The sequence below is a fragment of the Archocentrus centrarchus genome, chromosome 15 (genome assembly GCF_007364275.1).
Source record: "Archocentrus centrarchus isolate MPI-CPG fArcCen1 chromosome 15, fArcCen1, whole genome shotgun sequence".
Taxonomy (NCBI): Eukaryota; Metazoa; Chordata; class Actinopteri; order Cichliformes; family Cichlidae; genus Archocentrus; species Archocentrus centrarchus.
The window spans coordinates 14,604,916-14,620,536 of NC_044360.1; the positions used below are offsets into that span (position 1 = coordinate 14,604,916).

Consider the following 15,621-nt stretch of genomic DNA (forward strand, 5'->3'; position numbering starts at 1 on the left):
CTGTCTCATGTTGCTTCACTTTGCCTCCAGGTCCAAGGAACTGATCAAGGAGGCCATCTTGGACAACGACTTCATGAAGAACCTGGAGCTGTCACAGATCCAAGAGATCGTGGACTGCATGTATCCTGTAGAGTATGGAAAGGACAGCTGTATCATTAAGGAGGGCGACGTTGGCTCGCTGGTGTACGTCATGGAAGGTAAAAGCACACCTGCATGCTGCTAAAATAGGCATTCTTAAAGGACACAAATTTATTTCATTTTGTGTGATCCTGTGTGCCCACTGAGTCCGTTATGCTTTGGGTCTTTTTTTTTTACTGACCAGCATGTGATTCATTTCTTTCTTTTTTTCCTTTCTTTTATAAAACCAAGAGTGTGAAACCTCTGATGACGACAACAGCAACACAACATTCACTGTGCTGCTAAAGGGATTTGTGAAAGGGCAAGCGATTCAGCAGTGAAACGTTCAGCGAGCCATCAGCCTTTACAATAGAATTGACCTCAGGGAAAATGGCCTCAGTCACCATACAATTCATCACAATACAGAGGTGAATCTGGACATTCAAATACTGAAGTATAGAATGAATGAATTAGTATTTAACGACTCGACTCCTCATAACTTTCACTTCATAACTTGGCTGAGCAGTGTGAACCAAAGAGAGGCAGTAACTGAGGAGCAGCGAGCTTGAATCTTGCAGGCTGGTGCAGACACTGTGGCATTTAAAGGATAATATGTAACTAGGAAGAATGAATCAAGAAAATTGATTCTTTACTCTATTGTGGGCTACTGACTTTTATAATTGTGTTGGAGAAACATTTCCCGGATGCCCCATTCAGCCAAACATTGTTAAAAATAGATTTGTGGGAAAGGAGGACTAAAATTAGGAGACGGTATTTCTAAGAGGGAATTATGGAAAAGAATTAAATTATACCAAAAATCTATAATTCTGCTTACTTGTTTGTCTTAATACTCAGGTAGCTGTTATGTGGCATATCAGAAAGAAATCCTCAACTTCCATAATACTTTAAGTTTCCTTCTGATTTCCACAAATAAAATCCTACTTACTGTACTCAAACTATATATTAGTCTTTGTAGATGTACCTACAGTTTACTGACAATAGCTCTGCACTCAGGTAGGTTTTATACGCTGACTTTAACATGAACTGGAGTGGTTTTTCACTGTACTTTTGATGCTTCTGCCTATATAAATAATCTCACTACTTCCTCTACACTGGTTCACGTCCCTGAAAGAAAACAAAAACACCACTTGTTACCCTTATCGGTATCTCAGATATGTAAAGAGTCATACAAATTATATGCAAAACCCAACAGTGGACTGTACACTGGTAACCAGAGTTAAAACTGGCACAGGGAGAAGGTGTGGGGTGTTGTGGAATTGTATTTTTATCTCTGACCACTAATGAAACTGGAAACTATGTGTGTGATTAACAGACCACTGTCAGATACTGTCAGATGGTGCTGACGTCCCTCCGGATAAAAAGAGGTGGCAGTCCTCTTTGCCAGCCAGACAACTGCAGCTTGTTTCTTGTTGTGGAACTTTGTTCCGCTTGCGTTTCATTCACCTTTTACATTATTGGTTAAGACTGGACGCAACAACTACTTGGATTGTTTTAGGCATTAAATGCTGCTTGGTTAGGTTTAGGAGATGATTATAATTTCGGTTAAAGAAAACACCACTTGTTGCCATTATCTGTATCTCAGCTATGTAGAGAGTCATGCAAATCATATGCAAAACCCAACAGTGGACTGTACACTGGTAACCAGAGATAAAACTGGCACAGTAAGAAAATCAGGAATTGTATTTTTTTAATCTCTCTGACTACTAATGAAAGGAACAGGAAACTATATGTGCCATTAATAGACCACTGTGGCCTTGCAGAAAGCAGGCCTGCAAAAGTCTGTGCCCGCAGTCAGTAGATTTCAGTCAATCCCTGACGAATGCTCTGACAGGACGATTGTGCCAAAGGTGTGAGGTCACAAATGAGTAAGTGCCACACTGACATGATGAATAGGTTCTTCTCAAGCACAACTGAAAGAAAGAAATGAAAGATACAAATCTGTAAGGGAAGTAATTGTTGAGGGGCTCTGTGGGTTCCTCTTTGACAGTGATAGAAGCAAGAACTGTGATGTAATTGGTAGTAGGGCTTCAAATCAGCAGTGGTCACACGCCACTGATATCACATGTTTGGTTAATTATTTTCCATTTTCGAATCCTTAGGGTAGGCTTAACATATTTATCTTTAGTGAACATTATTGGCTCTCTCTGGTTTCCACTAACTTCTGTTCCGCTCTGTGATCGTCTCCTTTTTTGTTCCTCTCTCGTGTCCCAGCGACTCCTTTGCCAGCGGTTTTCACCCGAACTGTCCCTGGCCTTGATCTATTTTGCATAAAAGCAAATGTTGAAACCAATAGCCCAAGGGGGACGACTTTGTACCAAGGTCTGTGGCAGCCCGGAACAGTCGTGACATTCTAATCCACGCTGACAGGATGTTGCCATGCAATGTCAAACACACAGGGCATCAACTCAACATTGTACATCATTTTCCTGGCAAATGAAGGGTTCGCTGCTCAGGCAGCTGTGTCATTTATTATTGAAACTTGGCAGGTTAGTCATTAACATTTTACCATAGGGTTGACATATCCATTATGCATCATGTAGGCATACGAGGCACACGTAAACAACATTTACACCAATAATAACAATCATAATAATGAATGATGCATTAAATCGTCACTCTTACTTCAGGATTGCTTTAAAAATGAAAGCGCATAATTTATTTTCCCCTAGTTACACATTGATATTTCAGGCAATTTCACAGCTCCCCTGATGAAACAATAACAGGACAGCTACCTATTGTTGCAGATGCACCTGATAATTGGAGATCAGACAAAAAAAGGGGCTGCAGACACAGAATGAGTCCTGGCATTGGCTTGTTGCTGTGATGAGTTTGCCTGCTTAGCAATGGCTGCCTTCATGAATGTTTGTTGCGTCTAGCTCGAATCCACCGGACTCTAAATGACATCAGTTCTTTTATAAAATAGTGATTACAACAGAGAGAGAGACAAAAGCTCGCGTTTCCATGGAGATGGGATAGATTTTTGATTGGCTGTGTCACCCGCAAAGACCCACACAGGTGGATAGTAATGATAATAACTCGCACAATCACATCCAATTACTATGAAGTATTTACTTGAGAGGAAAGAACCCTTTAAGTTCTTTCATAGATTTCATTCAGCTTAATCTAATGACCGTGTGTTTGCTGCAGCAGGAAAAAAAAGTGTTAAGTAGGTTCTTGCATTGCCATTTTGTGTCTTTTTACTTGGTGGAGAGGTGGAACCTTTTAAATAGGTGCAGATCAAGGACTTTATGTATCCTCTAAAGCAAAATGTAACAGAGCCTAGTCTTTAGTTTCAAGGATAGAGATTTCATCATTAAAAGCACCCTCATCCTATTTTATCAGATACTGCCAGACGGTGCTGCCATCCCACTGGATGCAAAGAAATTAAGTTCCTCTTTTAAGAAGTCTGGATTACAAGTTTGCCAGCCAGACAACTGCTTTAGAATCATCTTTAACATTATTGTTAAGATTGGGTGCAACAACTACTTGGGTTGTTTTAGCCATTAAAAGCCATTTGCTTAGGTTTAGGAGATGATAATGCTGCATGCTGGACACTGATACTTACCCACAGAAGTCTAAATATGACTTCTGTGGGTCCTTGACAAGCATCGCTATGTGACAAGAGGAGACCCATACCACCAATACTTAAACCACTTCATGACAACAATGCCAAAGGGCTCTTTATGCATGTTTTTAAGTTGCTAGTGGCTTTGATAAAATAGCAGCATTTCATATAATGGGAATAAAACTGGGCTGAATCATTAATTTAAACATGTGAATAGTGGGCCACAGCAAAAATGCGACACTATGAAGATCACATAATTAGCTTACAATATGAATACTGATTGCTGCAATTGTCAGCAATCAGGGATTTGAAGGGATTCTTCAAAGTGACACAGTAAATGGTTTTGTGTTGTTAACCAAAGGTCACACACATGAATCACAACAAGTCACAAACCTGCCAAATTTGAAGGTTACAGTACCTGTGAGTGTAAGATTAAAGACACGTCCAAGGCTGCAAGAAATGATTTTTTTTTTCATTATTGACTAACCTGCCAGATCTGGTCTCAGTCTGTCAGTTGGTCTACAAAAGGTAGTGAAATGTTGACATACAGTCCATCTGACCACAGATCCAAAATCCCAAGACTTGCAAAAAAAAAAATTAAAAATGCTAGAATGATAACTTAAGCAGCAGATTTGTTGTAGATAACTTCTCTGTTGATCAGCTAGACTAGTTTAGATATAAGTCTTTACATGGTTACATTTAGTGGTTTGGTGCTTAATGTAAAACATTTGTGTCGGTCTTCCCTGACAGCACATAACTGCTGTTTGGAAAAGAATTAAAAACTGGAACATGTTTCCTCTGCTTGGCAACTTTTATTCAGATAACAAGATATATTAGGCCTCTAAATTTCACCTTGCCAACTTTGCATTTATATTTGAATATTAGTTAAGATTCCATCTTGGTCTTGTATCTTTCACCCTGTCTGAGAACCAAACATATCCAAGGAAAAAAAAAATCTATCCAGAAACATCAAAGCATACGTGACAAAGAATCAGAATTATGGATTTTTTTTTCTATTTGTCATCTTTCAGGTACAACTAGATGACTGCCCTTGCTGTATATTTTATTAGTTTTACTGAGTGTAAAGGGAGCGCAGACAGAAAAGTGAGGAAAGTGAGGGGAGAGCTAATGTTACAGTAGAGTCAGCTCCAAACCCAGAGTGCTCATGGTACACTGACAGCTACTTTGACAGGCTACCACATTCAAAGCAACAATTGATGCACCGTATGCCATTTTATTCAGGTGGATGTGTTCAGGAGTACACCAAGGATTTGACATTTTCTCTACACAAATAGGTTGGACTCCCAATTATTTCATTTGACCTGCTGTTAGGTGAGACAAGTACAATTTCCTGACAGATCAAGAAAAAAAAAAGTGTTTAAAGTTTAAGTGGCGTTTTTTAAAGCCTGAATAAGACAGAAACAAAGAATGTGCTGTTTTGAAGCTCAAATCGAACCACTTCTGACAGTCATTTCTTTTCCTGTTGCTTTTACTGAGATATACCTCAGAATAACAATGAACAGAAATGTTTACCATTGTGACAACACACTAGTTTCTCACTACAGTAGAAGCATCTGATGGTCTGGCACTAGAAACCGACCTGTTTACATGTAGTTTTAATGAAACATAAATAGCATAGAAAAATGAGAGGCACGGGTGTCTGTCTGCATTTTAATTTTATGGCATATTTTATACTGTGTTAATTCCCTTCAGCTTCTACTAGCACCTTATCACCTCTCTGGCACCTTGCGCTCTAGCTCACGCTCTAGCTCAGTGTTTTTAAAACACGACATGAAAACATATCACTCTTTAATCTGTTTGATACTTGATAACCACACGTCAAAGTGATAATAATTGATCAAAGTGCTTTGACAGACAAGCAAAAGAAATAGTATGACCAAACCAAAGCAAAATTAAGGTAGAGTTAAGCTCAAATTAAAACAGTAAAAAAAAAAAAAAGAAAAGAAATAAGAAAAATAAGAAACTCTGTAGTAAGAAGTGATTTAAGAGAAGTTACAGATGCTGCAAGTCTGCTCAAGCAAGTTGTGTGGGGTCCTGAAAGCAGAAGTTAATGGACCTGAGGAACAACCAGCCGACTAGCTGACCAGGTATCAAGCTGGCTGATTTCTGTAGGAGACTAAATGTATTGAAACTGAATTGAATGAAAACTGTACTCATAATTATTCATTGATTAGCATGTATTGATGTCTTCGAGGAAATTGATGCATTCTCATAAAATTAGAATTAATCTGTTAAAAATATACAGGAGCAGGTGCCAGTTTGTGGAAGCCACCATGTAGCCCCGCCATCTTGAATACAGTGGCAAAAATGGACATCGCATTTCTACCTAATCGCATTTTATGTATGTGTTTAGGGAAATTTAAATTCATGTCTGCACCTTCAGATTCAAGATATGAAGGGTCATACCTATGTTTTATCATCTGAGAAGGGGTCCCCTTTACTAAAGAAGCAAAAACACAAAGGAAAGAGACAACATGACCGGCATCTGGATAAAATGTCATCCTCCCCTCAAGCCTCATCTCCAGAACTGAAGTCAGGGCTCACAAAACATGCATAAACATGCTCATTTATTCCCAATATTCATAATTACTCGATATTCATATTTACTGATTTTCAGCAGATTTGGCATGCAAGTCTCCCATCTCCAGACAGCTGACAATAAGCTGGCTAAACAACAACAGCTGGTTATACCCTAACATTTTGCCAGCTAATGTTAGGCTTGAGTGTCCTAAAAATCACACTCTCTCTGATAAACAATTTGATTACTTTCTCTCATATTATGAGCTTCTGAGTCCAACAATGTTAGATCCACTTTAAAGAAAAATTCACTAATGCTAGCTAACAGCAGCACAAACAGCAGCGCTTACTGAGAGAAAAGTTTAGGATATCCTCAACTACTCACTTCAGTATCGCTGTCATTGGACAGACGTGAGCTTCACTGACTCATCAACTCGTATTGGGCTCCTTTCACAAAGTTTTACGGCCTCCCAGAGTAAATAGACACGGACCATCTGAAGTAATTAGTGGACTGACAGCCTAGACTCCACAGATGAATTGTTTGCCCTACAGTGGCCACTATAGCTAAGATTATGCACTTGCATTGGTAAGAAAACACAATTCATTTCAAGATTATTCTATTTTTACATAAAGACAAGTTTGTTACATGAACCAGGCAATGCACCACAGTATTTAGTCTAAGCTAGTTTGCAATGCCTGTCCCCAGTTGGGCCTTTAAAACACAAAAAAATCAATAACATACACAATCTATACAGTACATGCACACATTAAAACAAACAAACAAAAACATCAAACACAACAAAATGCCACAGGGCACAAGCTATAGTACCATAACAAAACAGTAAATTATTCATGGCTGTATGACTGGTTAATCTTTAAAAACTGTTTCAGTTAAATTTTAAAATGATTCCAATCAGGCTCCAGCTTAAGCTGACTGTCTGCAATCTACTGACATGCAGTGGTGAGATTTTACACACTGTAACTTTAATATCCCTGTCTGAATTAAAGACAGGTGTTACGGTTTAAATGACTTTATCCTCCTGTTTGTGCGAAAGTCCTCAGAGAAGATGCTCTCTATTCTAACTGGCCAATGAGGCAGAATAAAGGGAGATGAACTCCTTTCATTATGTGCAGGGTTTAGAGATGTAATCACTAGGGGCACCAGTGTCATAGGTATGAGACAAGGTGTAAAGCAAATACTTTAAGTATTGTTACTGCTTCTGTTAGAACTACTAATACCTTCAGTTGTGACCAAAAGAAGCTACTTCTGGTCTTTGTGATTATTTGCATGTTAATGAGGTAATGTGAAAATAGCAAACGCATTTGGTTACAGAAATGAGAGTGCACAAACCCACTGCATTGTTGCCTGGCAACTTAAATAATGCAGACTTGAAATTGTAGCTGCTGTGGCTGTTGGTGTATCTTGGTAAAAAGCTCAACAAAGTAAAACGCTGAGGATCACAAATTTTGCTTTGATTGCCCCCTGAGAATACAGCATGTAGCCAATATTCGATGGAACAACTGCTACACTGAAAACATAACACACTGCTAAGGGGCATACCCAGCCAGCCTGCTGAAAAGACATCTTACAAAACTCAATATTCAACTATCTGGGAGTGAACTAGAGTTTAAGGTCGACTCCAGTCCTTTTTTTTTGTAACATTATATGCAATACAATTACTGACAGGAGACTGAGTTGCATATATGAGCTATCAGCACTCATCATAACTTTAGTAAGGCTCTCAGTGGAGGTTTAATAAGGTGTCATCTGGGGAAAAGGTTAGAGGTTTGTACTTGTAATGATGTCCAAAAGAACTGTCAGGATCAGGGCTGCAGCTCTGTATCTGCACATTTAAACCATCAAAATCCCCTGTCCATCAATACAGGCGTAGAAGTAAGTGTAGTCAAGTATGTTGCACAATACATGTGTAATAACAGTATTCTTTGCCGCTGCTGTGTTATTATGTGCTATGTTATTATGCATTATTCTGTTTCTTACCACACGGCACTGCTGATGCAATAGCGAGGCATGGAAAATCAAGTCCTGTGAAAGAGCCTTCAGAAAAGAATTCCTCTTGCCGGCATCATTTTATTCATAATTTAAAAGCTGAGATTTTAATGGTGAATAAAGCAGATTCAAAACTTTCTATAGTGTAGCACAACATCACAAATGAAAAGCAGTGAAAAGAGAGGGGCAAAGAGGCAACAACAGGGAATCAAGTTTACTTAAAATCTGCACGAAATTCAGATGGCTTATTGATTTTCTTTTTTTTTTAAGAAGGTGCACAAACATCTATCTGCACTTACTAACATATAATAGCCTAATGATCTGAAATACTTCAAGCAAGAAGAATACAGCTTCAGCTAATGTGTAATTTATGTGCAAATTGTGTGTATGAGTGTGTTGCAGACTAATAATCTCACCTACGCTGAGCAGGGCACCATCTGCCCTGAACACCAAATGAAAATACTCTTTCTCTGGCAAGTGTCTTTTCTCATTTGCCCCCCCCTGCATCTAAGTAGTTCCCTTTGTCACTTTATTTCATTCTTGTTCTCACAGAGACACACACACTGCTACAAGTTATCTATTCAAAATACCCCTACACGAGACCAGACACATGCATGTTTCCCTCTATCACTCCTTCTCACATTTTACCAACTTTGACCCCAATCTGTCCACTTGTCACTATGCTTCTCCACTTGTCCACAGCTTCTTTTTCCTTTACTGTTTTTTCTCTTTGCTACCCTTCACCTTTCTGTCTATCTCACCTCATTTTCATTCTGCCATTCCCTCTATAGTCTCTGTGTTTTTTTCCTCTTTCCGATTAGTGTGTAAAAGCCCTTGTTTTTTTACCCCCCTATTTAGAATAGGAATTGATCCCCATTTTAACTCCACTGAGGCCGATGAATGCAGCTCACAGAAAGAATTAGTGAGTAATTTGTGAATGATCTCTGAGCCTTTATCCCCTTTGTGGCTAACCCCACTTGTGAGTGTTCCTCATCTGGAAAGACGATGAAAGCAGAGCGTGTGTGTTCGTGCATGTGTGTGTGTGTGTGTGTGTGTGTGTGTGCGTGACATAAGAGAAGCAGAGAAGGAACCAGGTGGCACTGACACAGGGAGGGAAAAAAAGGGCTCAGAAGCCTCTCATGAGACGAATATTATGCAAGTTCTTGAAATTACATTCATGTTGGCGAAGGAAGGCACTTTACTGTAAACCTGTTGCTGTAAAAGCATGTTCATGTTTGAGAGTGTATTGGGAAGAGGTGGTCACCAATGATGGAAAAAGCATGTTGGTCTTTAAATAAAATTGAAAAAATTGTTAGAAGTAACAGTAATGCATTCAAAATACTATTTGAATAAAACTCATACCATCAAGTACCTCAAGTAAGATTTGATAATTATTTAATATTTATTGGGATGCTTATTGAGGTTTATAATGTTTCAAAGGTTGCATGCATAACAATGGCTTTCATCAAATGTTACCATCCCAATGTACAGACTTGCCTATTTCAGAACTGTACCATGTGCAATCTAAAAGTTCCAAAACTTTGCCCAAAAGAAGCAAAAACCTTACTGGATTTATAGCTGCGGCTCTCCTCCACATCCTCCACATTGGAAGGAGGAAGTTGCAGTGGTCCGTGCATCTCACTAGGATGCCTCCTGGGTGAGGTGTTCCAGGTGTGTCCTACTACAGGGCTCTTCAACTCCAGGCCTCGAGAGCCGCTGTCCTGCAGGTTTCAGATGTGTCTCTGCTTCAACACACCTGAGTCAAATATAGAAGTCATTAGCAGGACTCTGGAGAACTGCATACTGAGGAGGTAATTCAGCCATTTGATTCAGGTGTGTTGGATCATGGACACATCTAAAATGTGCAGGACAGGGGCTCTCGAGGCCTGGAGTTGAAGAGCCCTGTCCTACAGGGAAGAGATCCCAGGGCAGATCCAAGACATGGTGGAGAGATTATATCTCAGCTTTTTTGGGAATGCCTCAATGTTCCCTAGGATAAGCTGGAGGAGGTGGTCATAGAAAGGAATGGATGGATGGATGGATGGATGGATGGATGGATGGATGGATGGAAATGTCTATCCTCTTCAGGGCTGTCTCCCTGTGCACCTCTGGACTGCTTTCATCTATGACTGGATTGTTTATGGAAGTCCTTCTCTGATCAATTGCAGGAGTGCATTGTCTATTTCACTATAGATATAAAAGATGCAGCGGAGAACACACATTAACTTCTGTATCAAACTTCTCCGAACTTCATGTGGACTTAAAACTTTAAACTTCATTTATCACTGGTGATAAGAACTAGGTCTCCCAAATAGCAAACAGCAGAAAACACAGCAGTCTTCAGTATAACTGCCTACAGTGTCCCAGTTTGAAGATAGTGCAACACCCCAGGAGCAAAATCTAAAGGATTATTGTAGTAGTAAACTTTGGTGTTGTGCATTATAAATTTGCCCCCAGGGTAAGCTTGGTAAGCTGTCCAAATTGTATCCTACCTCTCACTCTGCAGAAGCTGAGACATGCTCAAGTCCTGCTGCAGCCCTGGATAAACTATTAAGAAAATGAATTCATGGATTGACAGTGCACAGTACTACTGTAATGCGCTTAGGCATCTGAGGGAGAATATTTGCCACAAAACCTACATCTGGTGTGTGCTTTCATTCCATTGTGCGCCCACTCACAGTGCAGTCTTTTGGCCACACAAAACAATCACCAATTTCCACCCACTTTACTTACTAGACTTGGCTCCCTGCAGCTGTCTTCACCAACAGAGAATTCAATTTGCAGGAATTGACATTTTTTGTAGTCACAGAAATCCAGCGCACATCTTATATGAGCAAGTGCAAGGGGTCAGACTTCCAGGTAGCCATCTAAAAATAGCAGGAGTACTAGAAGCAGTCCAGAGGTACACCCTGAAGCAGCCAATTCAGATCTTACCTGATCAAATCAGGTAAGGCTTTTGCTTTTAATGGATGGAGTCAATTAACTTTTTGATCACACCTCATATTGGATATTGGATTCTAATTGTTGATATCAGTTCAGTTTTGCAGCTGGAGCTAATTTTAATGACTTTATGTACTTCTGGGCAGCTTCAGCGATAATATTAATGATACTGCATAATTAATTAGTGATTTAGCAGAAGAAGAAATTAGCATAACATGGAAATATTTAAATATGAATATGTCATTACTTAAGTATATATATTTAGTTATATTCCACAACTGGTGGTCACAGACTTGGAGTGTGGCAAGATAAGTTGTGTTTGCTGTGGTTTAGAATGCGGATACAAGATGGGGCACCAGTAATCTGCTCTGCAACAGTGACGGACTAATCTGTCCTTCACCACAAGACTAACACATGCACAGAGCACAGACACACACACAGACACACAGGCATCCACACACAAATGTTTGCATGAACACTTCTGTATACGCACGTGTCCACGTGCACATGCACGCATGTGCAGTATATAGAAACTTAGAAAATGTACTCAGAGAAAATGTACTCAGATTCTTAATATCATTGCTACCTGTGGATGGTATCACTGTCTATCCTGTTAACTCACCTACATGAAGAAGCCTGAATACAGTGAGTTTAGGAACAGACAGTTTCATCAATCAGTATTGGTAGAGTCAAGGTTTGCAGGCCTTAGAGATAAAGGTTTATTAAAAAATTTTGGTTCACTGCAAACTTTTTTTTTATTGAGTCCCCTGAGTTAAAATTCATCTCTTTGTTCTCCTTTTGATCTTTGATTGCCTCTGCCAATTACCCTCGACCCCGCCATGGGAATTCTCTGTGGGTTTCTACAAGGTACAAAGCACTGTTATAAACCAGCTTTGTGTGTATTCTGTTTGTGAGCTTTAATGGAGCATACGATAGAAGCGAATGGCAGTTGCTGAAAAAAGACTTTTTTAAAATCTTGAATACAAAGCAGTTTGTAGATTATCTAAGAGATTTTGAAAGTATTTTATCAGCCAATGAGATAAAACAATTTGCAACTCATCAAATTCCATTTAATCTTTTAATAACTAGATAAATATCTGTTCATCCACCACTTTGGTCCAGAAAACTCTCAGTAAGTGCAACCCAATAGACATTATGGCACTGTGTAAAGATGCAAACACAAACAGAATCCAATGATTTGCAAATGATTTAAACCTCACAATTAACTGAAAATAGTACCAACATATCGAATGCTGAAAATGTGCGGCTTTGATATCGGTGTTTATTTTTGAAGAAGTTGGGCGAGAGGCAACAAAAAACATTGTTAACTTGTCACATGATTGGACATTAAGAGTAAAAAGAGCATCCTGGAGAGGCTGCGCCTTTTAGAAAACTAGTAATGGGATCATCACGGGCAAATAGATTAATTAAAGAGTAACATTTATGATTGTAGAATTGCAAAGAACTAGGGCACAGATTTTCAGAGAATCTGGAGACAGGCACAAGGCTGAAAAATAATATTAAATAGCTGTGACTTTCAGGCAGCACCGCATTAACCCTTTAATGCCTGAACCATGAAATAAATGCCAGAAAATTCTTTTTTTTTGAAAATATGAGTGTTTATTGAACCTGAAGTCCAGTCCCATCAAAGAGGACTTCATTGGTCTATTCAAACCCAAAGGAAACCAGACTTCACCTGTAATGTGCCTCTGTATTTGTAACTTTCCAACACTGTAACTTTAGGAAAAGAAAGTGTGACAAATTAACAACAGTTAAAGTAATCTTTTTTAATGCTAGATGCAACAAAACTGCAAATTAGATTCTCAGTGTTTTTGTAATCTGTCACTGTTAAAGAACTGGACATACAGGCTGATATAAAGCGGGTGCTTCCAGGCAGGAGGAAAAGAGGGAGACCACAGAGACTATTCATGGATGTAATGAAGCAGGACATGCAGAGGGTTGGTGTGTAAAAGGAGGATGCCAGTGATAAGGGTGAGATGGAGGCAGATGATCTATTGTGGCGACCTCTAAAGGGAACAGCTGACAGAAGAAGAAGATAAGGAGTGTATTACTCATGCAGTTCCCATCAATAAAAGAGTTAAATAACAAAAAGATTACAGTTTTATCAGTTTTCTTGGCAAGAAGTAGGGCTTGCCTGCATCACAGCCAGGCAGACTGGAGAAAACTACTTATGTTACACTGGATCAGATCCAAGTTTTTTTTGACAACTTGTTAATTAACATTAAATTCTGAATAGCAGTGAGCCATGAAATTGATGCCAGTTGAGTCTGCGATTGTTTCTCTCTCTCAGTAATGGGGGGGTTTTGGATTCAGACATAAATTTTTACAACACATGAAGACCTCTACGTGTCATCCACTGAAAACTTTTGGTGCATCATGAAACTCAAAGAACAAGTGTGCATCAAGCAACATTGATTGGCCTCCTCAGATTCCAAATGCTTGCAGAATTTTGTTAAAAGAAGAGGCGAGACCCGTGTTCCAACTTTTTTTTTTTTTTTTGAAACTTCAGGTGTATATTTGCAAAACAGCAGAGCTTCTCTGTAGCAAAAGACATGTGGTCTTTATAAATAAAATATAGTTCAAGTTCCCAACTCATGTTTGTGGGGTTATGAATAATTTACTGTAAGTATGTGTGTGTCTAACACTTAGATGAGACTGATTGTCTGGTGATACAACAAGCTACTGAAATGAGAGAATGCTGTGGAAATGAAAGGGGCCCATTATTGCTGCAGTTTGCCACATTAATCTGTATTCTGCTGTCAGAGCTGTCTAATTAAGTCCAGTCTGCATAAAAGACATGCTACAGTATATTCACATGGCAAGGATGCTAACTGCTAATTACAAGGCAGCGATTTGGTGTGTGAATACAAAATGATCATTTTCACTAACCCCTGCTTTTCATCAGCTTGTCAACATAGTAGCAATAATCTCAGCTTGATGAGTACAAGAGTAGCAGGGATGGAACCAAGGCTATTATGTTTTAGTGAAAACACAGAAGGGGCTCCAGACAAGTAGATGTAACTGTCATATCTAACCTCACATTTCCCATTACTACCATTAAATGAAAGTAACTTTCAGTGTGAGACTGCAAGACTAAAAAAGTAGATGTGGTATTACAGTATGTTCTTGCTGAATCTCTGTCTCCAAGGTAAAATGATGTAAAAAGGGTGAAACCAACTGTCCTCCGTGTCCTGCTGGGAACACACTGTTTAGTAGCTGTAGGTCTCTCGACTGTAAGATTGCAGTGTAATTTTCAGCAAAGAAATACTTAATGCACCCCAAATTATATCGTAATGTTTTGACATTTGCAATCTAATACCTCTGAATGGTTGGTGGAATTTCTTAGTAAGTGGGAATTTTACAGAAAGATGCTCCTAAGTATCGATACTGGTTACCAATAGGATTTACCACTGGTGCACAGGGGATCTTCCAGGGGAGCTTCCATTTGGGGTAGGGGGTCTGAAACATTTCAAAAACTTTATTCAAGTTTTTGCTCCTGTTCAAAGTTTTCTGTGCATTCAAAAAGATGCCATATGTTTTCATATTATGGGAGAAAAAAAGCTAGCACTAATCTTTCTCCCCTGCTGTGCCTCTATTTTCTTCTCTCTTTGTGTTTGCCATCATACATTCTCACTCAACTCTCTCCCCCTCATCCATTTTTCATTTCCTTTTTTGTTCTTGTTGCAAAAATGGTATAGGTTTTCTCCAGATACGATCCAAATAGCAGTGCATTTAAAAAAAACAAAAAAAAAAAAAAAAAAAAAAAACCCTGTTAGCTAATGTGGAAATTGATGAAGGTGATGAAATACGATAAAGGTGAACTGAATGTACTCCAACCATAACAGCTGCGAGTTAGTCAGCAGATCTTTGACTTTACTTTAGCTGGAATATTGCACCTATTTGTGTGCACTAACTTTGAGAGAAGGGAGAACAAGGAAGTCTTGAGGTACAACACCTTACACAACTATGTTCGTGATTTCCACAGAAACTTGTATCAGGGCTGATTTTGGCACCACCTCCTACAACAACAGCATTAGTGGATTCCAGCAGCATAGCAAAAGAATTGCTATCTACCATCTACACCTTCCACTTCCAAAGCTAAGACTTCCAAAGCTGCAGAAGGAGACTGCAGCACGAGTTTGCTGAGAGAAAGCTGATAATAATCAACAAGCACAGTTTGTGTAGATGATGCAGCTTCCTAAGAAGACTGGAGGATTCAGGGCAAGCTTTTTGAACATGACAGCTGGAGGCAGGGGCAGAGAGAAGGCAGCTGGGAGTCTGTTTGCAGCTGTTGTTGGAGTTGATGGTGGTTGAACTTCATTTACAATTTACTGGACAGTTCAAGATTATAATGAAGAGTATAATGCAGATAGTAATTTTAGTGGCAAGTCAAGTTCCAGCTTCTATTTGA

At 39.2% G+C, this 15,621-nt stretch overlaps 1 protein-coding gene across 2 annotated transcripts in view; it reads left to right on the forward strand.

Annotated features, from left to right (window-relative positions):
* LOC115793117 (cGMP-dependent protein kinase 1) overlaps window positions 1-15,621 on the forward strand; it is a 94,357-nt gene that overhangs the window by 9,760 nt on the left and 68,976 nt on the right. For both annotated transcript variants that reach the window (XM_030747901.1, XM_030747899.1), the window contains exon 2: window positions 31-197. In XM_030747901.1, coding sequence (XP_030603761.1) covers window positions 31-197 — 167 coding nt within the window. The remainder of the gene's footprint in view (window positions 1-30; window positions 198-15,621) is intronic.